Here is a 25,907-nt window from a genome sequence, read left to right as displayed (position 1 = left end):
TGAATTAATAATAAATATTTTTTATTATGGAATGTTGTTCGGATCTAGAGAGCATAATGTAAAGAAAAGCAGTTTATGATCTGATATCGGTGTGGATGTAGCTGTACAATACAGAGGTGAAACAACAAAGCAACAATGGAGGTTCAGTGTTTGTCCTTTGGAATGGCTTGGGATATCTGCATATTACTGAAAATCAAATCTGTCCAGGCAGGAAATAAACTCCCTTGTGATTGAGTTACCAGCACTGTCCCTTGATGGATTTATTTTGGGCAGGGACGATGAATGATTGTCAGAGAAACACCACAGCCGGTTGAGTGACTGTGTAAAAAAACAGTAAATCGGCAATCGGAGCAGTGACTACAGGATAATCCAGATGATAATGAGATTGTTATTCCATGTTGTGTCAAATATAAAACCACTCAAAACACCAGACAAGCAATGGGAGCCAGTTGCAAGTATTTTTACCCAACTAACATTTGTCACTTTTACAATACTTTGTTGCAGCTAATTTAATTGGCTGAAGATAAATAATTTTGCTCATTAATTTCCTTTTCAAACGATGACTAATAAAGTTTGCTGAAACAGAGTCAGGTTTAGTACAAATATCAGGAAAGAACTCTCTACAATCTGGAATTACACATTTTTACCTTCAATTATAACAAAGATGAAAAGTTTAAACTAAAATTTAATAACTTTTTATATGCAGCATGTGGTTCCAAATGGTTTTGATCTACTTTTCTATTGTTCTGAGTGCAATTAAAATCACCACCTAATACTAAAAATCTATCAGTATTTAGGTTTTTCAAAGTTGTATTGACTAGATTAACAACTTTAACAATGTTTGCTTCATTATTAGGGGCATAGATTTAAAATAATAAATTGCAGAGTTGTGATCACCAGAATAGGAAGATCGGGCACCAGGAATTCTGACATTTTCCATGCAGGTCTCCAGGGCTAAAGAGATTGCAGATGGCCCAAGCAATATTAATAAATTGCTTTACTGCATAGGCTCTAATTGTTGGGACACTAGCCCATCCTGATTAAACATAGATATATTTCCTTCCCATTACTTTGTAATACCTGCTGACAGTTATTCATGTACATAGAGCTCATTTCACTAATGCTAGACTGGCTAAAATATTCCCCATCATAAATGATGTTTGTAATAGATGCAAACAATCCCCAGTGAATCATCTTCATATGTGTTGGTCCTGCCTGAAGCTAACAGACTTCTTGTCAGAATTTTTTTAAATGCTCTCGCACGCTCTTAATACTACCATTACTCCTAATATTTTGACATCCCTGTTTGGCCTTACCCCATCTTCTGATGTACCTCATTAGCTATTTAATTGGAAACATATTTTTCCCCCATCACATTGTCCACACAATATCCAGATTGGATAGTGCCTTTTACTCAGTGACCATCTGAGTAGATTTTGTAAGAGCTTTGTTCACCTCTGAGTCTTCAAATGTATTTATTTGTTTGTTTGTTTGTTTGTTTGTTTGAATATGATTATGTGTGTTATTTTTTAGCAGAGGATCCCCAAATCCAGATGTGAAAAACGTTTTGCATCTTTCCCAAAAAGTCTCATGGCTGTATTAGATCAAAAGAATGCTTCTAAATACTGAATAAAGGGTCTTTTAGGACCATGTGATATTTCAGTTTTTCTTTTTAAATAAATGAGCAAAAATGTCAACAATTCTGTTTTCTTCTGTCAATATGGGGTGCTGTGTGTACATTAATAAGGAAAAAATTTCCGTTAATTTGAAACTAGTACACAGTTGGCTGTAAAACTATACAAAGACACAAATGATTTTGTACTCTCTGCTTGGTCTGTGTCCGAGTCGTACATGTACGGCTGAATGCCGATCCTCTCACTCCTGCTCCTCAGTCTGCCTGTCTGACTCTGTTGCAAACACAGAGCGGGTGAGCTCTTGGCTCCGCCCCTTGTTACGTTGGGCGGGAAGCCGAAACAAATTTTCATGTGAAGCAACACACCCCTAAAACAGCGAGCTGTGTACACGCCCCCAACATGACACTTTTTAACACATTATAATAAAAAATCTGAACTGTGTTTTAAACTGAACCTAAACTAGCACACTCAGAAGAACCATAATATTAACTTTAAATCATAAAAAAGGGGTAAACTATGTGCCCTTTAAAATAGTTTGATCTGAAACATTACAGTGTGACAAACTAGCAAATGTCTTTGATATAGTATAAAATAGTAGTAAAATAGTATCAAATGGAATAATCTTAGGCTGGGTGTGCATTCGTCTGTTGTAACATGAATGTACACATTCATTTAAGTTGTAAATATAATTTTATATAGTTATTACTATGGTAGTGATTTTTAGTTTGCTGGTAAATATAACAAATAATTGAGTGCTTAATCCACCACAGTCATTGTAATCCCTAAATCAAATGTTTAAAAAATATGGTAACACTTTATTTTTGATAGTCCATTTGAGTTTTAGTAGACTGTCTGTGCAATATCTGGTGATACTGCTGCTTCAACAGATATTTAACTGACTATAAGAAACTTAGCAAGTACATGTCAACTTACCCTAACCTTAACCCCAACCTAACTGTCTAATAATCTAATGAGAATTAGTTGGCATGTATATGTAATTGTAGCTTAAATTCAACAAACGGACCATTAAAATAAAGTGTGACCAAAAATAAAAGTATATAATTTTCTTTTATTTGTAATTTTTGTAATCAAAAGTGTTTGATAAATGATAATGTAGCATAAACGCACAATTCAAATCTACATTTATTTCTCATTGACTGGGAATCCGCTATGAATTAGACTTGGATGTTTGAGGAGTGTTTCTTGAAATACTGCATCTCTCTGTGTCATGGTTGCCACCGAGCATTCCCAGCCCTTCTCATCATTTCCTTGATTCCATTTTCAGAGTTGGAAAAAGTATATGCACAGATGGGCTGGTATTTTGGTTACTTGCAAACATTGCCATCTGTAGTTATGGACAAAGTCTAAGTGTTTAATTTCTAATTGGCATCCAATCTCTCTGCCAAAGCTTTCTGACAGCCTGCAAGAATACTTGCCTCTGGCTAGTCTCATATAACCAAACAAGATTGTTTAATTTTTTACCCCACTTAGGCAAAAATCAATTGTTTGGCCAACATGTTAAGCTATAAGCCACAGATTTGTTTCCATATGGATTGATAACATAAGATGTGCAGTCTTTACTCTTTGAAGCCAGCCAGTCAGTTACATATTGCCTGTTAACTAAAGTACTTTCCACCATGTGTAATATGCATCAGATGGACAGATATTGTACATTATGAAATATTTAATGATTAAATGGTTTTATATGAATTGCATAAACTGTGTATCATGAAGATAAAGTAAGCAATAATCTGTATAAAGGAAAACTCACTGAACATCCACTTGGTTTACTGTGTATATTACGTGACACTGCAGTTCTTCATTATTGTGAAAGTTGATCTGCATACATTTTAAAATGTGTTCAGTTTAAACTCCCGATAAACTTTTTTTTTTCAGGCAGTGTGTATAGACATTTAAGTTAATACAACATTGTTCAGAGTCATATAAACAAAAGATAATTAAGTTATAAACATTTTAAATGAGCTATATGCATGTTTTAAAGCTTAATATGCTGTATAAATGTTTATATTTAAGTTGTTTGTTGTAGTTTGTTTAATTCATAATTTAGGTGTGACTAGCCCATTATTAACTGTAATTACATATCTGCACAGTTTGTTCTTGTTGAGTACATTGTCCCAAGATGAGTTTGGAAGTTCAGCAGAAGTGTGGGTCTGGTGTTTCAAAGAACATCTCATGAGCAGGTTTTATTTCTCACATTCTTCTTTCTCTTGGGTGCACTTCTTCTGGACCTCTTCTTCGATGACTAAAATAGAAAAGGGAGCTGTACATCTACCCTTTAACACTGAATTGTCAAAAAAATGTTTGAGAGAACTTACCTTTAATCCAGACACGTTCCGATGGGACAACACTTCAGTATGTTTAGAAAGCCTCACTACCTGTCACATAGATGCACAAAAAGAGATTCTTTCAGCTTTTCGAAATGTTCATGTTTAACATCTACATGATTCATGTCATGTCATTTTCATATGCTTATCCGGGGCCGGGTCGCGTGGGCAGCAGTCTTAGGAGAGAACTCTAAACTTCCCTCTCCCCAGACACTTCCTCCAGCTCCTCCAGGGGGATCCTGAGGCGTTCCCAGGGCAGCCGAGAGACATAGTCCCTCCAGCGTGTCCTAGGTTGTCCCCGAGGCCTCCATCTGGTGGGACATACCTGGAACACCTCCTTAGGTAGGCGAAAGAAACAGATGCTTGAGCCACCTCAGCTGACTTCTCTCGAAGCGGAGGAGCAGCGGCTCTTCTCCGAGCTCCTCCCGGGTGACAGAGCTCCTCAACCTGTCTATAAGGGTGTGCCCTGCCACCCTGCCAATGAAATTCATTTCGGCCGCTTGTATGAGAGATCTTGTCCTTTCAGTCATGACCCAAAGCTCATGACCATAGGCGAGAGTAGGAACGTAGATTGACCGGTAAATCGAAAGCTTTGCCTTTCGGCTCAGCTTCTTCTTTACCACAAGGGACTGCACACTGTACATTGACTGCATTACTGCTGCTGCGGCACCGATCTGCCTGTCAATCTCACGCTCCATCCTTCCCTCACTCGTGAACAAAACCCCAAGATACTTGACCTCCTCCACCTGGGGTAAGGACTTTCCTCCAACCTGGATGTGGCAAACCACCTTTTTCTGGTGGAGCACTATGGCCTTGAACTTGGAGGTGCTTATTCTCATCCCAGCCATGTCACACTCAGCAGCAAACCGCCCCAGTGCATGCTAAAGGTCCATGTTCGAAGAAGCCAACAGAACAACATTGTCTGCGAATAACAGAGATGAAATCCTGTGGTCCCCAAACTGGACCCCAAGCCCCAAGGCTGTGCTTTGAAATTCTGTTCATAAAAATTATGAACAGAATTGGTGACAAAGGGCAGCCCTGCCGGAGCCCCACATGCACTGGAAACAAGTCTGACTTATTGGCAGCAATGCGAACCAAACTCCTACTCTGTTCATACAGGGACAAGACAGCAATTAACAAAGCGCATATGACCCCACACTCCCAGAGCACCCTCCACGGAATGCCATGAGGAACACAATCGAATGCCTTCTCCAAGTCCACAAAACACATGTGGATTGGTTGGGCATACTCCCATGAACCCTCGAACACCCTGGTGAGGGTATAGAGCTGGTCCAGTGTGCCACGACCCAAATGAAAACGCATTGTTCCTCCTGGATCCTAGGTTCAACCATCGGCCGGATCCTCCTCTCCAGAACACTGGCATAGACTTTCCCAGAGAGGCTGAGGAGTTTGATGCCCCTATAGTTGGAGCACACCCTCCGGTCCCCTTTTTTTAAAATGGGAACCACCACACCAGTTGCCCAGTCTAGAGGTACTTTCCCCGACCTCCATGCGACATTGTAGAGACATGTCAGCCAAGAGAGCCCCACAATATCCAGTGACCTGAGATACACAACGGGAATCTCATCCACCCCCACTGCTTTGCCACTACGGAGCTTGCAAACTACCTCAGTGATCTTAGCTTGGGTGATGGGTGAGTCCACCCCTGCATCCCTAGTCTCTGTTTCCACAATGGAAGACATGTCAGTGGGGTTAAGGAGATCCTCAAAGTATTCCTTCCACCATCCGACAACATCCTCAGTCGAAGTCAATAGCTCCCCACTTCCGCTGTAAACAGTGTTGATGTGGAGCTGCTTTACGGTTTGCCAGAATCTCTTTGGGGCCATCTGAAAGTCTTCCTCCATTGTCTCCCTGAACTCTTCCCAGGCCAGAGTTTTTGCTTCCACAACCACCCGTGCTGCAGCACACTTGGCCTGCCGGTACCCATCAGCTGCCTTGGGAGTCCTGCAAGCCAACCAAGCCCTGTAGGACTCCTTCTTCAGCTTGACGGCATCCCTTACATCTGGTGTCCAACACCGGGTTCGTGGATTGCCGCCTCGACAGGCATGACAGACCTTACGGCCACAGCTCCTCATGGCCGTGTCAACAATGGAGTCAGAGAACATGGACCACTCAGTCTCAATGTCTTCAACCTCCCTCTGGATCTGGTCAAAGCTCTTTCGAAGGTGAGATACGAAAATCCCTCTGACTTGAGGTTCAAGCAGACGTTCCCAGAGGACCCTCACAATACGTTTGGGCCTGCCAGGTCTGTCCAGCTTTACCCCCTGCCAGCGGATCCAACTCACCACCAGGTGATCAGTTGACAGCTCTGCCCCTCTCTTTACCCAAGTGTCCAAGACATACGGTCGGAGATCAGATGATACAACCACAAAGTTGATCATTGAACTCCGCCCTAGGGTGTCCTGGTGCAATGTGCACTGATGGAAACCCTTATGCTTGAACATGGTGTTTATTATGGACAAACTGTGATTAGCACAGAAGTCCAATAACAGAACACCACTCGGGTTTAGATCAGAGGGGCCGTTCCTCCCAATCACGCCTCTCCAGGTATCACTGTCATTACCCACGTGGGTATTAAAGTCCCCCAGTAAAATAATGGAGCCCTCAGTCTGAGCACCTTCCAGCACCCCTCCCAAGGATTCCAAGAAGGCCGGGTACCCTGCACTGGTGTTTGGCCCGTAGGCACAAACTACAGTGAGAGACCTATCCCTGACCCTAAGGCGCAGGGGGCAACCCTCTCATTCACCAGGGAAAACTCCAACACATGGTGGCTAAGTTGAGGAGCTATAAGCAAGCCCACACCAGCTCGCTGTCTCCCACCATGGGCAACTTCAGAGTAGAAGAAAGTCCAGCCCTTCTTAAGAAGTTGAGTTCCACAGCTGGTGCGTGGAGGTGAGCCCAACTATCTCTAGTTGGTCGCATTCCACCTCCTGCACAAGCTCAGGCTCCTTCCCTCCCAGTAAGGTGACATTCCATGTCCCAAGAGCCAGTTTCTGTGCCTGACGATCAGGTTGTCGTGGTATTAACCTTTGACCACCAGCCGTTCCACAATTCACTGACCCCTTACGACTCCCCTGTAGTTGGTGGGCCCACAGGAGGATGGTACCACGTTGCTTTTTCGGGCTGAGCCCGAACAAGATTCTACATGATTCCATTTTGCAATAATGCAATGTTTTTTTAGATTATTTTAAGTTTAATTTGCATAGAGTATATTAACATTTGTGCTTTAACTCTCCTGTTGTCTTAGAATTCTGTGCTGTTTGACCTTTGTGTCAAAAATGGCCTGCCTTTATTAAAACTCTAAAATAAAGCAGCTGAATTTAATTTCAATGATTGAATCTGTTTTGCATGAAACAACCACATCTTCATTACAAGCTATCAATGTATATATATTTTCCCTCATCAGTGTGGATATTTTCATCAGCGCTTAATCAGAGGCAACACTCATTTTTGACTAAAGTAAAGGCTATATGTTCTAATACCAAAAATACATGCATAAGTGTAAAAAGTTTTTACCAAGACAATATTCATAAAAGTTAAAGCAGCAGATTCTTATTGTGTGTGTGTGTGTGTGTGTGTGTGTGTGTGTGTGTGTGTGTGTGTGCGTGTGTGTGTGTGTGTGTGTGTATGTTTCTGTGGTGTGTGTATTGGGAAAATTTGGCTCGCGAATCTATATTAGATCACAAGAAGAGGACCTAAAGAAAGCGGTTTTAACACTCAGTTCAAGGTCAGTCTACATAAGAGGAAACTTCTGACTTTATATAACGCAATTGCGACTTTATATCTCAGAATTCTGACTTTATATCTTAGAATTCTGACCTTATAACTCTATTCCGACTTTCTATCTCAAAATGTATAACTTAATATATACTTTATAATTCTGACTTCAACAGTCACAATAACTCTTTTTTAAATATTTTTTTATTCAGTGGTGGGATCAGATTTCAATAAGCACCATATTTAAATATGCATTCAATAATAATGGCTGCAAATGTACATTTTCTGAATGAAATGTGGGTGGTGCAATATTAATACCTCTAATTCACAGCTTCATAGAGACATGGGGATTGGCAAATTTTGAATCATGGTAGCAGTGACAAGCTACCTGATAATAACATGGCCACATTTTGAAACATGCTAAGCATGCCAGTAACATGAAGTCTAGCTATTGACTCAAAGGCTAAAAGATTTAATGCCACACTAAAAATCTCATAACTGTTTTGTTCAACTGATTAGCATGTTACTAAGATTAAGATTGTCATGTGGTCATGATGCTACATGTTAATTGTGCTAGTATCATAAACCTGACAAAAGTTTTGTTGCCTAATAACTTGATTTGACTAGTTGATCATTTGGTATCAGAAGTGGTTTATGTGAAAGACAAAGGCCTCTAGATTATGCTTATTTTTACCGAAATAGAATATAATCATGGCTCGTTTTTTAATTATTTAATTAGGACAGTAAGGTCTGACTTTGCTTAGACAAAAGACTTATCACTTAACATAAATAATGTACAGTATAGAATATAAGGTCATGGTGCAGTGGAAAAAGAAATAATATTGTGTATGACTCCAATGAGCTTGGATGACTGCATCCATACATCTGTGCAGTAACTTAAATACCTTATTAATGAACTCATCTGGAATGGAAAAGAAAGCATTATTGCATAACTTCCAGATTCACCAAGACTCATTGGATTTATCTCCAATGCCTCCTTCTCCATCTTAGCCCAGATATGCTCAATAATGTTCATCTCTGGTAACTGGGCTAGCCAATCCTGGAGCACCTTGACCTTCTTTGCTTTCAGGAACTTTGATGTGGAGGCTGAAGTATGAGAAGAAGTGCTATCCTACTGAAAAATTTGCCCTCTCGTGGTTTGTAAATTGGGTTTGTAACAGCACAAATGCCTTGGTACCTTAGGCTGTTGATGTTGCTATCCACTCTGCAGATCTCTCGCATGCCCCCATACTGAATGTAACCCCAACCATGATTTTTCTTTCACCAAACTTGACTAATTTCTGTAAAAATCTTGGGTCCATGTGGATTCCAATAGGTCATCTGCAGTATTTGTGATGATTGGGATGCAGTTCAACAGATGATTCATCCGAAAATTCTACCTTCTGCCACATTTCCAAATGATCAACTAGAAGTCAAGTTATTATTTGTTGCTCTTACAACTGGGATCGATGACAAAACTTGTGTCAGGTAGTGTACTACCCGGTGCTTAATTTGTGAGTTTTGAGGTCCCGGAATAGATTGGGGTAATGGATCTGGCATGTTACCCGAGGATTGAGAGGTGGCATGCATGAAAGTGGAGAGCCGGGAAGGGGGGGTTGAGGATTGGTGCAGTGGATGGCAGACAGGTGTCGCGAATGATGGTTTCGCGGCCAGGGGTGTCACGGACGAAAGTGAAGAGGATTGGGGAGTCGCGGAAAAAGTGAAAGTGAACAGCAGACGGAGGAGGGCGGTTGAGGAGGGGGGTCGATAAAATGAGGTGCTGGATCAGATTTCAGATGTGCCGGATCCGGATCTGGCGTGTTCCGGCACAAATTAAGCCCTGGTACTACCTCATGTTTTTTTTTTATATAACTGTTTTAACACAATATTTAGCAAAATGCTTTTCTAGTCATTGTCATGCTTGAAAGAGAAATTCCTTGTTTAGTTTAGATGATGGGTGAGTGTTAGGGCATGGCCAAGAATTGGTGAAGGTGATTCGTGATGGGTGGTTTGACGAGGGCTCTGGCCTCATGTTTATATGATGTCTTTTAATGGATGTCCATGGAGCTTGTTGCCAAGGAGCTGAAAGCTTGTTGACAGGGGATGTCCAAGAAGATGCTTTAAACTGATTATTATTAAGCTTTTTATGTACAGCACTTTGGTCAGCCCCTGATGTTTTGGAAGTGATTTATAAATAAACTAAACTAAATAAGCCTACCCTTAATGTCTCACTGGCACTACTGTATATTATGATAAATATAAGTTATAATTTCCAACAAACAAATAAATGAACAATAACAAGCGTTGTCAAAAACTATGAGCTATATCCTAACACACTTCCTATTCCTATGCTCCATATGGTGATGCATATGTTTTTAAAACCCAACAGGTGAACAAATCTAAACAACAAACAACAGTACACAGCAATACGTGGAAGCAGTGGGGCTTGCAAACGACACTACTGCAATGCTGGGCTTACCTGTGTTCTTTTAGGATGCCACTCATTGGTATATGCCCAGTTCTCTCACTGCAAATCCCATTCTTGTCAACACCCTAGTACCCGCTAGCAATTCCTGCTTCACACTCACCAAATAACCAATGCCAGTTCTTCTTGTCACAAGATGGCTGCCTCCAGTCTATCAGCTCACAAAATGGCCTTTGCCAATCCAACGAAGCAAAATGGTCTTCAGGTCATAGGATGGCCGGCTCCAGTATACCAGCTCAAAAAGTGTCTTTAGCTTACACTGTTGTAATCGCCAGTGGTGTTGCTTCTGCTGGAGATTACTACCTATTTCTTGCAAACTACAAGAACTACAAACTACTCTCATTAATTCCTGCCACAGCTGACAATCATCTGGACACTGACAAACACACTCATAGCTAAAACTCATCATTATTGATTATAGTCTTGTTTAGCTGTTGCATTCAATTATAAGTGTCTTCCTTTAATCTTTTTTTCATGTGTTTTGAATTTTTGGACTGTTCTTCGTGACTTTTCAGTCCTTAAAGACCCCAGTGACAGAGTCTGCATTGATCCTGTGGGCTAGCCTAGACTGCTCTCTGCACAGGAAGTTTGGCCAGAGGAGAAATGGTCGTGCCCATCTAAGCCTGATTTCTCTCAAGTTTTTTTTTCCCTTCACTTTCGTCAATTGGTGAAGTTTTGTTCCTCGCCACTGTCGCCACTGGCTTGCTTGGTTTTGGCACTTGTGGAGCTGCGCATTGATGGAGTTGCTCTTCAGTGTTTGGACTTTCAACAGTGAAAATTAAACCACACTGAAGTGAACTAAACTGAACTTCAACTCTACTGACACAGTTTCAATCTACTAGAACTACTATGCTAAGCTGCTTTGACACAATCTACATTGTAAAAGTGCTATAGAAATAAAGATAAATTGAATTGAATTGAAAATTGTCGCCTGCAATAAACTTTTACTTGTTTATTGGATTACGCTCTTGGATTATCTCTTACACTGTATATGCTGTTTTTTGACCCCTGCTGCCTGACCATTCTCAAATAAAGCTGCTTGTGGAACTACCCCTGTCTGCACACTCCTCCTTCGCAACACTCTTTAAATAACAAATAAAACTGCGCCATTGACTTTAGACCAGCTTTAGGATGGTCAATGGCACGGTCTAGTTCAGTTGCTTCAAAATAGCAACATGCTAAGGATGCGCCTTAACACACTCCCTTTTCAGACCAGCCCACTGAGTGGTGCAAATGTATTGTTTATTTAAACAATGCGTTTAAAATATGTTTAAATAACATATTACATTTTGTGAAAAATTGTTTGTACATTAAAAATTATATATTATTATATTATAAGCTTAAGTTTTTAATACATTTTGAAAAAATTGTTCAGTTACCTTACATGCAGTTTCTATTTTGGGCTTGCTATAGTGTGCATGTGTATGATAGTCTGTGCCAGTAGTTTTTTTGGTGTAAAAATAGTTTTATAGCTGGCGTGTCAAAATTGACCTCAAAGATAACCATTGTACCTTAAATGTGTACAGCTAGAAAATAGAAAATGGTTATTTTTAATTTAATATAGTTATTTTTTTTTAATGTTGGTGTCATTTTAGAAAAAGTAAAAAAAAAAAAATAACCTTAACATAAAAAACATTGTTTCAATTTATTATTATTATTATTTTTTTGCTGCTGTTAAAATTGTTCTTTTGTAAACCAATAGGAAGAAAAACCAGACATTAAAAACACCGGAAGCTGATGAACACATACCTGTAGTGGATTAGTTTCAGTGTTGTGGGAAAGAAGTGAGTAAGAGCCAATGCGAGGCCTAGGCTTCTTCTTACTGGCATTCAAATGTCTCCTTGACCTGTCGGTCTAAAGCACAAGATTGAAAGTACACAAACATTTAGTCTTTCTAATTTTCTGCTCAGTTCAACAATGTATATCTCTACTGTTACATGAATGTGTTTTACACCTGGATGAGTGTGTTAGGAGATCCTTTGACAGAGTAGGATCCGGGCTGCTGAGTGTGTTGAGCTTGTCTTCGCGCCCTCACCTGAGAACAGAAACAAGAATTGATTTTGAAAATGATCAATGAAAACAGAAGACTTTAATTAACATTAAATATTTTCTTCTTCTATTAAAAGTTTTAAATGTCATCTTACAAATGTTTGTAAACAAATGCACTTTTTATTACAGATTGTATTTTGTTATTTTATATTACAATTTATACTGTATTTTTTTAACAAATAAATGTAGCCCTAGTGAACTAAATAGACTTCAAAGACTGATTGATTAATTGATTGATTCTTACTGACTCCAACCTTTCAAACATATATTTGTAAATATTGCAGACTCACCAGAGACAAGAAAGGCTCATCCTTATCCTATAAAAGGACACAAGGACATAACAATGGTAAATTTGGGGATTTTATTTTTTAGACTTTTTAATCTAAATTGTTTAAAACGGCAACTGAAGTGTTGATCTAACTTCCAAAGTGACTCTTATTTTTAAAGTTACAATCCACACCTTTTGAGCCAGAAATGTTGACTGTTTGTTGACTTCATTTTTGGTTGAACTATCTCTAATATGCTTTGAAAATGAATAAAGGTTGACCAAGCCACTATTTAATTTAATTAAATTATTTTTTTCACATTACTTCAAAAGTTCTTTGAATAAACAAAAAATAATTTAGCTGCAGATAACAATTATCAGGGTTTAAATGTTTTAAGACCTTTCAAATGTTATACACAAAAATAGCATTTTTTTTACATCTGCACGTGGCACCAAAATGGTGCTGGACAATTCAGTTTATGGTTGTCCTAATAAACTCTGAATATCGTGGTCTCAATATGATAAAGCATTGGGGAGATATAGACTCATGTCCATCTGATTAGTAGGATGTACTGTGCCAAAACAGTGGAGGTAAGCAGGTTGTGACTGTGAAAGTATAGATTTTAAGTTTGGTCTGAATATGATGAAGTAAAGGTTTAGCCTAACAACCACTTTTTCAAGCTCTTCGTTAAATGTGTTTTGGGGAACAGGTGGGTCTATCAAAAACATTAGATTTTTGACAGAACTACCTGAAGATGGTCTGTGTAAAGTTTTGTGAAAATTAAATTAACTTTTAGGACAAGTTAAAAATAATTTTTTATTTAGTTTATTTTTATTATTATTTATTTATTTTGACGTATAATATTAAGTATTTAGTTAATACACTTGATCAAGGGAAGCTGTTCTTTAGTCAGTTTTTATAATTCTTACAGTGTCACCGTATGGTGAGAATCTACATTTTATATAGTTTTACCACAGACCAAGCTCTAACACAGATATTTTTGGTATATTATTAGTATTTTTTTTTTTTTTACCAGATACATTTATCAGCACACAGTTCTCGATAAAAAAAAATTTCTTGCTGTTTTTCAAGACCTGTCTAGTTCTGTAGATTTTTCTGAACCTTTTAAACCAAAGCCTGAAATGCAATCTTAGAACACATGTGTTTGTGTGATAGTTTCCACACACAGGTGTGTAAATTCATGCCTGGATGTTAACTTTGGACATTAGACAGTTGAAACAGAAAGCATAGTTGGAATTCAGAAAGTCACCCTGGCACAATCAAATGCCATGGAAAGTTGGAAATGTTTATTCCTTTCAGGGTATTTTGGGTTGACAGACTACTGAGTCAAAGCTTTTCAGACGCAGTAGCAAAGAGTGGAATGACATTTGTGTCTGTGGTTCTGACCCTTCAGACACATCTGGTCTGTGTCTTTATTGCCGTCTTTAATTCTAAAAATATCCATACCGTCTCATGGCCAGTAAAATTGTCCTATTCTGTTGTTTTATCATTGTGACGCAAAATCAAGCTGGAATGGAAACTTGTGGTTTAGCATTCCAGGGCTTTTGCTGTAGTCTGGTGTAGACCACAGGCTACAAATTGAGTCTTTCTTATATAATTTCTTATAGTGAGATCAGCAATTTGCCTGAAATTAACTTGTACACAATTGTACTTTGATATGTGCACTTCATGTATTAGCTTAACAACTTTAAAGTACACTTAATTATTGTTAAGCTAAACCACAGTACTTTTACATTCTAAACAGAACATACAGCTTTCTCTAAAAAACACAAAATCTCAAACCAGACCTTACCTTAGCTTCTGTAACTTGTGTTCCAGCACATTCCAGACGTTTACCTGTGCAATCCAGAGAATTTATGAGCAGGCAACCCTGCAAAAAGAGCAGACAGATCCACAGCACTGTAGCCATAGCTAGAAGAGTGTTAAAAGATTGTCTTATGTGTGGAGCTCCCTCTCTCAGTGCAATAGTTTTATACTCCCAGCACTAATGGACACCAGATGCAGATGAGAGAAAAAATACATTTCCAACCACATGCACACACACACATACACACACATCCGCAGTTGACTACATAGCAGAGAAACCTCTGACATATTCAAGCAGTTAGAAAAACAGAAACCAAAGAGCTTGCAACCACAGAAAATGCACATTCTGTCTAACAAATACTTTTTTTAAGCAAATCTATATTGATTTAAATTGCAATGTTTTTTCAGAGGAATTATGTAGAGAATGTTTGTTGTTGTCGAAAAAGTAGGTAATCTCTTGTTTCAAATATGTTACTAAGAGGTGATGAAGGATTTTGTGTGGTTGTTCGGTAAAACGTTTTTAGATGCTTTCTGTGGTCACATAATAATTACATTCCAGCCTCTGAAGAACATAGCGAGAATGCTTTGAAGTTGCTCTGTTCTTGTTTTTTAAAGGACAAGTTAAAACGGTTCCCACATTAGTCCATACAGTAAGACTGAAAGAACTGCAAAGCTGTTAATAAATCAGATATATGGACATATGCACATTAGGCATGTGCTGGTATCACATTTTCATGCTGCGATTAATTGATTGAGCTTTTATCACGGTATACGGTATTATCACGATATTGTAATTTTACTAGAGAAACAGGTAAAAAAACACAAAAAACTTCAGTTTCGTCAACTTAGTAACTTTAATAACTTTTTAATTAACTAAAAGTACTTCAAACATTTAAATACAAATAAATATAAATAAAACAATACACAATATAAAAGTAAACTTGAGCAATTATATCAAAGTGAATGTGCAAAGGGAAACCGTCTTCGATCAGCAATCGTGGAATGAACTGCCAACTATTCCAGCATGTTTTATGCAGCAGATGCCTTTCCAGCCACAACCCAATATTGGAAATCACCCATACACACTCATTCACACACACTCATACACTACAGCCAATTTAGCTTATTCAATACACTATTCACTCAGCCTATATTCAATAATAAACATAACAAAAACTGCCTGCTAATGCATGGGTAAATCTTCAAAGGGAACAGTGTTACATTTTAACCTCTTTTACCTCATCCTGCTTGCTGTTTCACTATCTAAACAATGAAAACATAATATAAGTCAAATTTGTTTCATTTTGATATTATGATTAACAGACACCAAACAGCCTCGTGTAGCTGCACATTTTTATGAGCATCATCTTCACACTGCATATTTATAACAAAACAGGGCTTAAATATAACTGTCTCCTTTCATTTCCATTGAAAATAATTAACTTTACCCTGTCTCTTTTGCAGAATATCAGTTTTAATAACCAATAATGGCCATTATAACAGTATAACGTACATTAAATTTAAACGATAAAGGTAAGCAGTCAGTCAATGTGCAGAATCAGTGTATGTGGTTACATAAATTAATATATTAGCTTATCTTTGCACTCAGCCAAAACAGTTAACTGACAACAAGTGATTCAAAAGACATAAGAATTGTTAGATAGAGACAAGATGAATTCAATATCACGTTTAACAACTATAGTGAGATGAGTTCATCCAGCAGATGAACTGTCTGACATGCACTATACACTCAACTGGGGTTTATGCTTACCCGCTGAACTAGTGGCTGCAGCTCTGGGCAGAGAGTGTGTGGTCACGTGATTTGCGTTTTTAGCCGTGTACTAGAATGAACAGAGAACTTTTCAGAATCGCTAAATGAAATGCCGGCGTATTTCCCGCGAATTCTCTGCGCCTCCCTTGCGTTTCTTCTCTCTGACTCTCGACTATTTTGACAAATACACACAGACGACGCACGCTCACACGGAGTCCAAAATAGGAGTTTGTGATTGGGCCAGCCCAATGTCAATACCGAAAGAAGACAATGGGCTGCAGTGTCACATGGGCCGGCCCGGTCTGTCTGTCCGGGAAAAAAAGCGTCTACTTTCAGAGAGTCACAGATCACAGCAGCGTCAATCAATAAGGCAGAAAAAAACGATAGGCTGCTAAGCCTTTTATGGGCCGATCAAATCATAAGACGATGATCAGCCCGGCCCAAAAAGTACGTCGGCCCACCGGGAAAGTGCCCGGTCTGCCAGATGGCCAGTCCACCCCTGCGTGTGAGGACACTGCATGCACACAGGGCTTCTACATGTGGGGATTGTTTACATCAGAGTGCGCATCAGTTCTGCGCAGCATATACGCAGTGTTTCTTCAATAGGTTGATGGAAAATAAGCTAATGCGCGTTCTAAGAATATAAATTCGGATCTATTATTTTTCACGGTATTTTGAAGTGCCTGCGATAACAATATCGTGCATATTCATTACCGTGATTTATCGCATTACCGAATACCGGCACAAGCCTAATGCACATACATTTGGAGTAAAGCACTGGTTTGACAGCTACCAGTTTCAGATTTACTGTTAAATATATCCTTTTGTGTTAATCTTACATAAACACACACTGTAATGTGTATATATTAGCAAACCACAACTATAAAGACAAGCAGTCCTTGTGATCTGAGATTGAATAGACTAGTGGTTCTCAACCTTGGTTCCCTTTGCGAAGCGCCAGAGTAGTGCCAAGAAACATATGCTTTCTTTCAGCAGATTAATGTTATAGCCCTGTACACTGAAAACCCTAATAAGTTGATTAAACTCATCTGATTAAGTCATCTCTTGGCTTATTTGAGTAATGGGGTCTCCCAAAATGTACATGTTAAATTTTATTGAACTCTGTGCATTTGTAGTATGTACTTGAACTCTTGGATCTTATTTTATCAGGTAAGATTGTAAAATATTTTAATGTTGGTTGTTTGGGACAATACCACCCCAATACCTCCCATGGAGGATCAATAAACAATTATGAAGGAATAAATATTAATTCCTAAATAATAATTTGAGTTTCATGCACAAAACCTTGAGAGCTCCAGCAACACATTTAAGACATCAGCATAGTACAAAACTCCCAGTATGCATTGCAGCATCAATAAATTATGCAGCTTAATGTTTTACAATTCTTTTATTTGCCTTTATAGACATTTTTAGGCAAATTGTTGATGTATGTGTGTTTTTAAGTTCTGCCTAGCTCAGCTCCACATGTGCTGTTTATTAATCATTAGTAAAGTATATAACCAGAGTATGCAGAGCGAGCCATTAGACTTTTGCCGCTGAAAAGCCGAACACTCAGCTATCAGCTCGAAACCCGGCTGCTGTGGCAAAGAAGACACAAGTATCTGTTCCCTCTTCATGGAATGTGGGCTACGTTCATAAGCAGGATATTTCCCTTCTGTGCGAACTATGACATGTGTCTAACGACACTTTGGGAATGTGTATGGAAAGTGCCACAGCAACTGAACCCGTCACGCCAAGCACTGCGTGAGCCCACAAGCATCACCAAGTGTACAACCTTCCAATGTCCCCTAGGCCCTTTAATGACCAGATATAGTGTGATGAAAACAAGCCCACCAGCTCGTCTTCAGGGGGAAAAATGTGAGTTCGTAAAAAAAAAAGAAATGATGGCTTACTCGCAAAGCACTGTCGTGCAAGGTGATGTTTACAGTGCCAAAAAGTCCATCCACAGTGAAGGTATATACATGTGCTAACAAAGAAAATCCAAAACAACTACCAAAGAAAAACAAACAGGAAAACAAAATCAGCAAAAATATACTCCAATTATATGTACAAAAAACCAAGAATAACAGGTATCCACAGTATAAGTGTTTGCTCGAGGCACCACAGTAGCACTCTTGCATTGACTTCGTAGACAAGTGTTGTTTAGTAGTTTTGCTCTGGCTTAAATAGCAAAACTCCCGCCCGATTGTGGACTATACCATTCAAAGGTATGTATTACATTTAACAAATGCACAAACATTGAAAAACTTTACATTCAATCCACACTTCACGTTAAACACATAAAGAAAAAATCCCTAATATATAATTAAAAACAAAACATAAACTTTCTTAATATAATTAAACACATAATACACACTTTATAAACACAAAACACCCATTCACACACAATGGTATCACCAGCTTCCGATCGCAGTGCGCATGCGCACACAATCCCATGCATTCTTATACTGGCACTTCCTATGTGCTCGGTTTGACCAATCGCGACCGGAAGTCTGACTACGCCCACACAGACAAACACCAAACGGAAAAGACAACACAACAGGTGAAACAGAGGTGTATGAAATGCCTATGGATGACTTTGAATTGCGGAGAGTGGATTTATGGAAATATGTCCATGTGCTACCGAGATTGCATGTGCGTGTGCGTGTCCAATAGCGGCAACGGAAGGGAGGAACGATGTAATGAATGAATTAGGTAAGTGGGCCTGTGAGTATGTCTGTGCGTCAGCGCGTCTGTGTGTGTGTATGTGTGTGCATGAAAATGTGTGTGTGTAACTGCCAGTGCTGCTTTCTCAGCGGTGACAGTTAATGTGACTTCATCACATCACCTTCCCCCTCTCCCAGCCGCGAACTGGCTGGGAACCTGGACAGGTAGTCAGCTACCACATTGAGTCTACCTGGTCGATGCCGTATTTTAAAGTGGTATGGCGGACTTCCGGTATGCAGTTAGGAGAGTGAGACGTGTACGGGAGCCGCTCCGTAAATTCGATTTAATTTAGGCAGTATAAAGGGACACTCTGAGCTTTTGAAGACTAAAAGTGACGTCCACAAAGGTAAAGATCCGTTCGAATCTAGCTAGAACCAGTTCTCATTATTACGATGCCTAAAACCAAGCATGTTTCTCCTGGTCCTGCTGAAACTGACGACAACGCCAAAATGGCTGCGCTTTCTTCAGATTTAACGCCAGCTGTTTTAAAAGAGTTGCTCATTACAACTATACGTCAGGAAATAACTGAGTTGAGAACAGAATTCCTCGCTGAAATACGCGCCTCTACAGCTACCCTTCAGGCCACCATTTCCTGTCATAGCACCAAGATCGCAGACATTGAAACATCGCTGAACAGCGTGGACGAAAGGCTCGGCGCACTGGAGCGTAAATGCCAGTCACTAGAAAAGGACAACGAGGAATTGAAAACTAAAGCGGACGACCTGGAAAACCGCTCGCGGCGTAACAACCTTCGCATTTTGGGTATCCCGGAGAATATGGAAACGTCTAAGCCCTCTCATTTTATGGCAACGTTTTTCACAGAACTTTTTGGAGATAAGATATCTACAGCGCCAGAGATTGAACGGGCACACCGGTCTCTCGCTACTAAACCGCGGCCTGGCGCACCTCCAAGACCAATGATTGTGCGCTTTCTTCGCTTCCAAACAAGGGAGGAGATATTACGTCTGGCACGGGAACACGGAGAACTGCGTTACAAAGAATCAAAAGTTTTGATCTTCCCTGACTTTTCCGCGGATCTCAAGAAACGGCGAGACCAGTTCAAGTCTGTTAAGACAGACCTGCACGCCGCGGGGGTTAAATTCAGAATGGTGTATCCCTGCAAACTCATCCTTTCATTCAACGGAGAAACGCGCAGTTTCGATACACCTGGCGCTGCGCTCACTTTTTTTGCTACAACGATTAAACCTCAACAGTCCAAGGAGATGCACGCAGCGGACTCGGATACATAGCTGACCACCGACGGAGGATCTTTCTCTTTTGATAATACGTGAGTGACACTTTATAGAAAATACGTCTATAAGTCTAATGTGGACTTGTCACAAAATGGGTGCATGATACCGGACTATTAACTTTATGTGTTATACTTATTATCCAGGCACCCCGAAGTCGTTATCCTACAATATATGGTAATATTACATCTCACATGAGGTTCCTTACTTTTATTTTTTGGTAATATATTACGGAGCTCTCTCCGAAATGTTCGACGGAGAGATTGTTGTTGTGTGTTAATGGGGAATGTTTATTCAAACATGCAAGGGAGGGTGTTTTTTTCTTTCCTCTTTATTTATTTATTTATTTTCTCTTTCTTTTATTTGCCTTTTTTTTTTTCTTCCTATTATCAGTATTTCACATGCCAAACTCAGATGTTGCTATCCCATGTCTTTTTACTCGGCCAATTTTTTTACATCTATTGCCAGTCGTATAACCTATGACCAGTAATATTAAGCAAGGAAGCTCATGCGTCCGTTTCACCAGTTGGAATGTTAAAGGGTTAAATAGTATAATAAAATGTAATAAGGTTCTGTCACATCTGGAACACTTAGATACCCATATTGGTTTTCTACAAGAAACTCATTTAAAAAACTTAAGTCATAACAGGTTGTGTAAGAAATGGGATGGACAAGTATATCACACCAAATTCAACAGTAAATCCAGAGGGGTAGCAATTATTTTAAACAAATGTGTTCAGTTTTCCCCTTCAGATATTTTAACTGATCCTGGGGGAAGATATGTAATTGTTTCAGGTGTTCTATATGGCGCACCTGTTACACTGGCCAATATATATGCACCGAACTATGACGATGAACACTTTGCCCAGAAAATATTTTCTTTACTTCCTGATTTGAATACACACTGTCTTATTATGGGAGGTGATTTTAATTGTACTCTGAACACCTTACAGGATCGCTCTTCCATAAAACCTATTCAATCTTCTAAAATGGCTACTAAACTTAAGTTGCTCCTAAACACTTGCGGTCAAGTCAATGTATGGTGCTTTTTTAACCCTTCAGCACGACAGTATTCTTTCTTTTCACATGTCCATCACAGTTACTCCCGTATTGATTATTTTTTTTAAACAAGAAGTGGCTATCTAATGTGAAGGACTGTTCATATAACAGTATTGTTATATCAGACCACGCCCCACTTACACTGTCTATCAGATTTCAGAATAAGATGCTACATTCTGGAAGTTGGAGATTTAACCCCCTTTTTCTGTCTGATAAAGAGTTTTGTAATATATTACAAACTCACTTAGATACTTTCTTGGACATAAATACAGTGCCAGAGACCTCACCATCTATGATTTGGGAAGCCCTGAAGGCCTATATGCGAGGGCAAGTCATCTCTCACTCAGCCTATATAAACCGTCAACGACGAAAGAATTTAGAAGAACTGTCCATCAAAATCCTTCAGCTTGATTCGACCTATGCAATCTCTCCAGATCCTGGTATATTTAAAGAGAGACTAAAATTGCAGTCTGATTTTAATATATTATCAACTCACCAAGCTGAGAAGTTACTGCTTAAGTCTAAACAAAAGTCTTTTGAATATGGGGAAAAGCCAAATAAACTTCTTGCATTTCAATGTAAAGAAAAATCGGCTCAAAATTTAATCTCTCAGATCCGCTCCCCTGCTGGTGATTTGATTATCAATCCTGTAGATATTTCTGCTCATTTTAAAGATTATTATGCTAAGCTATACAACTCAGAACCCCCAACCTCGGGATTCCTTATGGAGAGTTTTTTTGAAAAGCTGTCCATACCTACTATATCAGACACGATGAGAGAAGAATTAGAATTGCCTTTTTCTTCTGACGAAATAACTCTAGCTATTCAGAATATGCAAAATGGTAAGAGTCCTGGACCCGATGGATTCCCTGCAGAATTCTTTAAAAAGTTTTCTCAAACACTTAAAACGCCTTTTTTAAATATGCTCGTAGACTCCTTTGATAAGAGCTGCCTACCTCCAACCCTTCGACACTCCAGTATCTCTTTGATTTAAAAAAAAGACAAAGACCCACTTGAATGTGGATCTTACCGGCCCATTAGTCTCTTAAATGTAGATATAAAAATTCTAGCTAAAATGCTTGCAAAGCGCTTGGAATCTGTTTTAACTACAATTATACACGACGATCAAACAGGTTTTATTAAAAATAGATTATTGTCACACAACATAAGAAGATTATTAAATATAATTTATACTTCTGATTCTCAACAACCGGAGGCTCTTCTCTTGCTCGACGCAGAGAAAGCCTTCGACCGCGTGGAATGGGATTACTTATTTTATGTATTACAGAAATTTGGCTTTGGTAATAAGTTCATATCCTGGATTAAACTTTTATATTCTTCTCCAACATCCTCAGTTTGCGTAAACCGGATAGCTTCCTCAAACTTTTCTTTGAAAAGAGGTACAAGACAGGGCTGCCCGCTTTCACCACTGCTTTTTGCATTGGCAATCAAGCCTTTGGCGATTGCCATTCGTACTGAGCAGAACATACAAGGCATTGGGAGAGCTGGCACAGACCACAAAATCTCACTATATGCTGACGATGTGTTACTTTACATGTCAAACCCGGATGTTTCTTTACCCGAAGCCCTTAGAATTATAAAATCTTTTAGTCTTTTCTCTGGCTATAAATTAAATATAAGTAAAAGTGAGATATATCCGATAAATTTTCCTACTTCTAAATTACCCCCAAGTATTTCAACGCTCAAAGTGGCCACTCATAGTTTTAAATACTTAGGCATAACAATTACTCGTAAATACACAGAACTTTTCAAAGCTAATTTCACTGCGCTTCTCCTGCAAATTCAGGAAGACTTCATACGATGGTCAGTTCTCCCTCTGTCACTGGTCGAGTAAACACAGTGAAGATGAATGTTTTACCCAGATTCCTTTATTTATTCCAGTGCGTTCCCACTTTCATACCCAAATCATTTTTTATCGATTTTAAATCAACATATTTCTTCCTTTATTTGGAATAAAAGACCGGCCAGAATACGGAGAGAAGTACTGCAGAAACCGAAGCTTGAAGGCGGGCTTGCTCTTCCTAATTTTTTACATTACTACTGGGCTGCAAACATACATCCCACACTTTTCTGGTTTCAGAGCCACTTCGGGCTCTGTGACCGGACTCCGGCTTGGGTCAGTATAGAGGTAGGGTCTTGTTCACCAGCCTCTCCGGCCGCATTACTTTGTGGTCCCCTCACCGCCATCTCACGATGTCCCTTTGGAAACTGCATTGTCCGACACTCATTACGAATATGGTCTCAACTTCGGAATCATTTCGGTCTTCAACGTCTTCCCTTGGTATTACCTATTAACCATAACCCTGCATTTCCCCCATCACTTAACGATAAAGCATTTAATATTTGGCAGAGAGCAGGAATATCCACTGTCAATGATATTTATATTGATAATATTTTTCCCAGCTTTTCACAATTAATACAAAAATTTTCTCTTCCTAGCACTCATTTCTTCAGATACTTACAAATTAGAAACTTTGTTAAAAACTCATATCCAGATTTTCCGAACCTTCCGAAATTTTTGAAGTACCCTTAGATAAAAAAGGCATACTGTCTACTTTATACAGGCTGATCTCCTCTTTTTCTACTACCTCTCTTTTCTTTATTAAACAACAATGGGAGTCAGACCTCAATCTTACATTTGAGGATGATACGTGGGACCAGATTCTGTCCCGCATTCATACCTCCTCTATCTGCGCACGACATAGCCTCATCCAATTAAAATTTGTTAATCGCACATACTGGACAAAAGTGAGATTGGCAAAAATAACTCAAGACGTGGATCCTATATGTGACCGCTGTAATCAAGCACCTGCAGACTTAATACATATGTTTTGGCTGTGCCCATCAATCACTTCTTTTTGGCTATCAATTTTCAAGTGTTTCTCTTCTGTGACAAAGATACACATCGAACCATACCCTCTTATTGCACTTTTTGGACTTTCCCAGAATATAGTAGGGTTATCAAGCTGTACTGCAAATGCCCTTGCATTTTTGACACTGTTAGCAAGACGTTGTATTCTGTTATTATGGAAACAAAGATTCCCTCCGAGTTTTGACAGCTGGTTGCGGGACGCAATGAGCTTCATCCACTTGGAAAAAATTAGGTTTACAATAAATGGCAATACTAGGGCCTTTTCTGAAACATGGGACCCATTTAGACTTTTTTTTTTTTGAGCATATCACATGACTAGGTACTTTATAAATATCCGAGGACTCATTTTTTTTTTTATAATTTTGAGTTATTTATTTATTTAATTTTTATTCTTTATAATTTATTCATTTTATTTACTAAACTGTTTCTATTTATTTGATTATTGTTTTGTTATTATCATGAGTAATTTTTTTTTCTTTCTTTTAATGATAAATGTAATTTCAACTTATGTTATGCAGAGGGTAGGGGTGGGGATAATATTTGTTTAAATTTCTCTGTAAAAATACTATGTTATATCTGAAAAGTTTAATAAACAAATTAAAAAAAAAAAAAAGTGGTATGGCTGCAGGGCGAGGTACCATCGGGTGACTCTGGCATTGTGGTCTCTCATGGACTGGATCCAGGTAAGGGCCCGGTGGTCCGTTTCCAGATCAAACTCTCGGCCTAGGAGGTAGTAATGCAAACTGTCTAGAGACCACTTGATTGCAAGACCTTCCTTCTCAATTGCAGAATATCCGGTCTCCCTTGGCTGTAGCTTGCGGCTGAGTAAAACAATAGGTTTTTGTTCCTCTGCGTTTCCTTGGGCAAGGACAGCTCCTATCCCTGTTGCAGAAGCATCCACTTGCACCAGAAACCTTTTTGAGAAGTCGGGACTCTGTAAGACTGGACTGGAACACATTTTCTCTTTCAGGGTTTTAAAAGCTGTTTCACAGTCATTGGTCCATGGAACAGGATTTGTCACTGACTTAGACAACAAGTTAGTTAAAGGAGCAGCGATTGAGGCAAAGCTTGGAACAAATCTCCTGTACCAGCCTACAAGTCCCAGGAACGATCTCACTCCCTTCTTTGTCTTTGGCTGTGGGCTCCTGCGAATTGCCTCTACCTTGTCAATCTGTGGTTTAAGCTGTCCATTGCCCAGGTAGTATCCAAGGTAGTTGGCCTCTCGCCTTGCCCACTCACATTGAGCCACGTTTAGGGTCAGTCCTGGTTGCATCTTCTTTAGTGTCTGTTGAAGATGTTGTAGATGTTCTGTGCAAGAATTACTGTGAATTACCACATCATCCAAATATGCTGCCGCCCAGTCTTCACAACCTTGAAGAACTCTATCCATCAGCCTTTGGAAGGTGGCTGGTGCCCCATGAAGGCCAGAGGAAGGGCTGTGAAGTGAAATAATCCAAATGGTGTTCGGAAAGCAGTGTATGGTCTGGACTCCAGCTTAAGGGGTACCTGCCAGTATCCCTTACCTAAGTCTAGCGTGGTAATGTATTTGGTTCGACAAATCTTCTCCAGCAGATCATCAATTCTTGGCATCGGATATGCATCAAACTTGGACTGGGCATTGAGCTTGCGGAAATTGATGCAGACATGCAGGGTACCATCTTTCTTGGGAACACTCACCATTGGGCTGCTCCACTCACTCGTTGATGGCTCGATCACTCCTAGCTCTTTCATGAACTTTATCTCCTCCTTCAAGGGTTCCACCAGCCTTTCAGGCACACGGTAGGGACGTTGATGTGTGTGTGTTGGATCAGAAAGGTGGATGGTGTGTTGGGTTAGCCCAGTCCGCCCAGGCCTCTGACAGAA

The 25,907-nt window shown here is 39.4% G+C and overlaps 1 protein-coding gene across 2 annotated transcripts; it reads right to left on the bottom strand.

The window, feature by feature from the left end:
* Nucleotides 1-14,514, bottom strand: si:dkey-12l12.1 (uncharacterized). Of its 2 annotated transcripts, XM_056450417.1 has the most exons (6): nucleotides 14,331-14,513; nucleotides 12,542-12,568; nucleotides 12,157-12,237; nucleotides 11,952-12,056; nucleotides 3,971-4,030; nucleotides 1-3,897 (listed from the first exon to the last, which is right to left on the bottom strand). In XM_056450417.1, exons 1-6 carry the CDS (start codon nucleotides 14,445-14,447, stop codon nucleotides 3,826-3,828), a joined length of 462 nt encoding a protein of 153 aa, XP_056306392.1. In that variant the 5' UTR covers nucleotides 14,448-14,513; the 3' UTR covers nucleotides 1-3,825. The 2 variants fall into 2 exon arrangements, with proteins under 2 accessions (XP_056306392.1, XP_056306393.1); XM_056450418.1 differs by lacking the exon at nucleotides 12,542-12,568 and having other exon boundaries at nucleotides 14,331-14,514.
* Nucleotides 14,515-25,907: the final 11,393 nt, after the last annotated feature.

This window comes from Danio aesculapii, chromosome 24 (assembly GCF_903798145.1).
Source record: "Danio aesculapii chromosome 24, fDanAes4.1, whole genome shotgun sequence".
NCBI lineage: Eukaryota > Metazoa > Chordata > Actinopteri > Cypriniformes > Danionidae > Danio > Danio aesculapii.
Note: the sequence above shows the minus strand (reverse complement) of the source record. Positions and strands in the feature narration are given on the sequence as shown.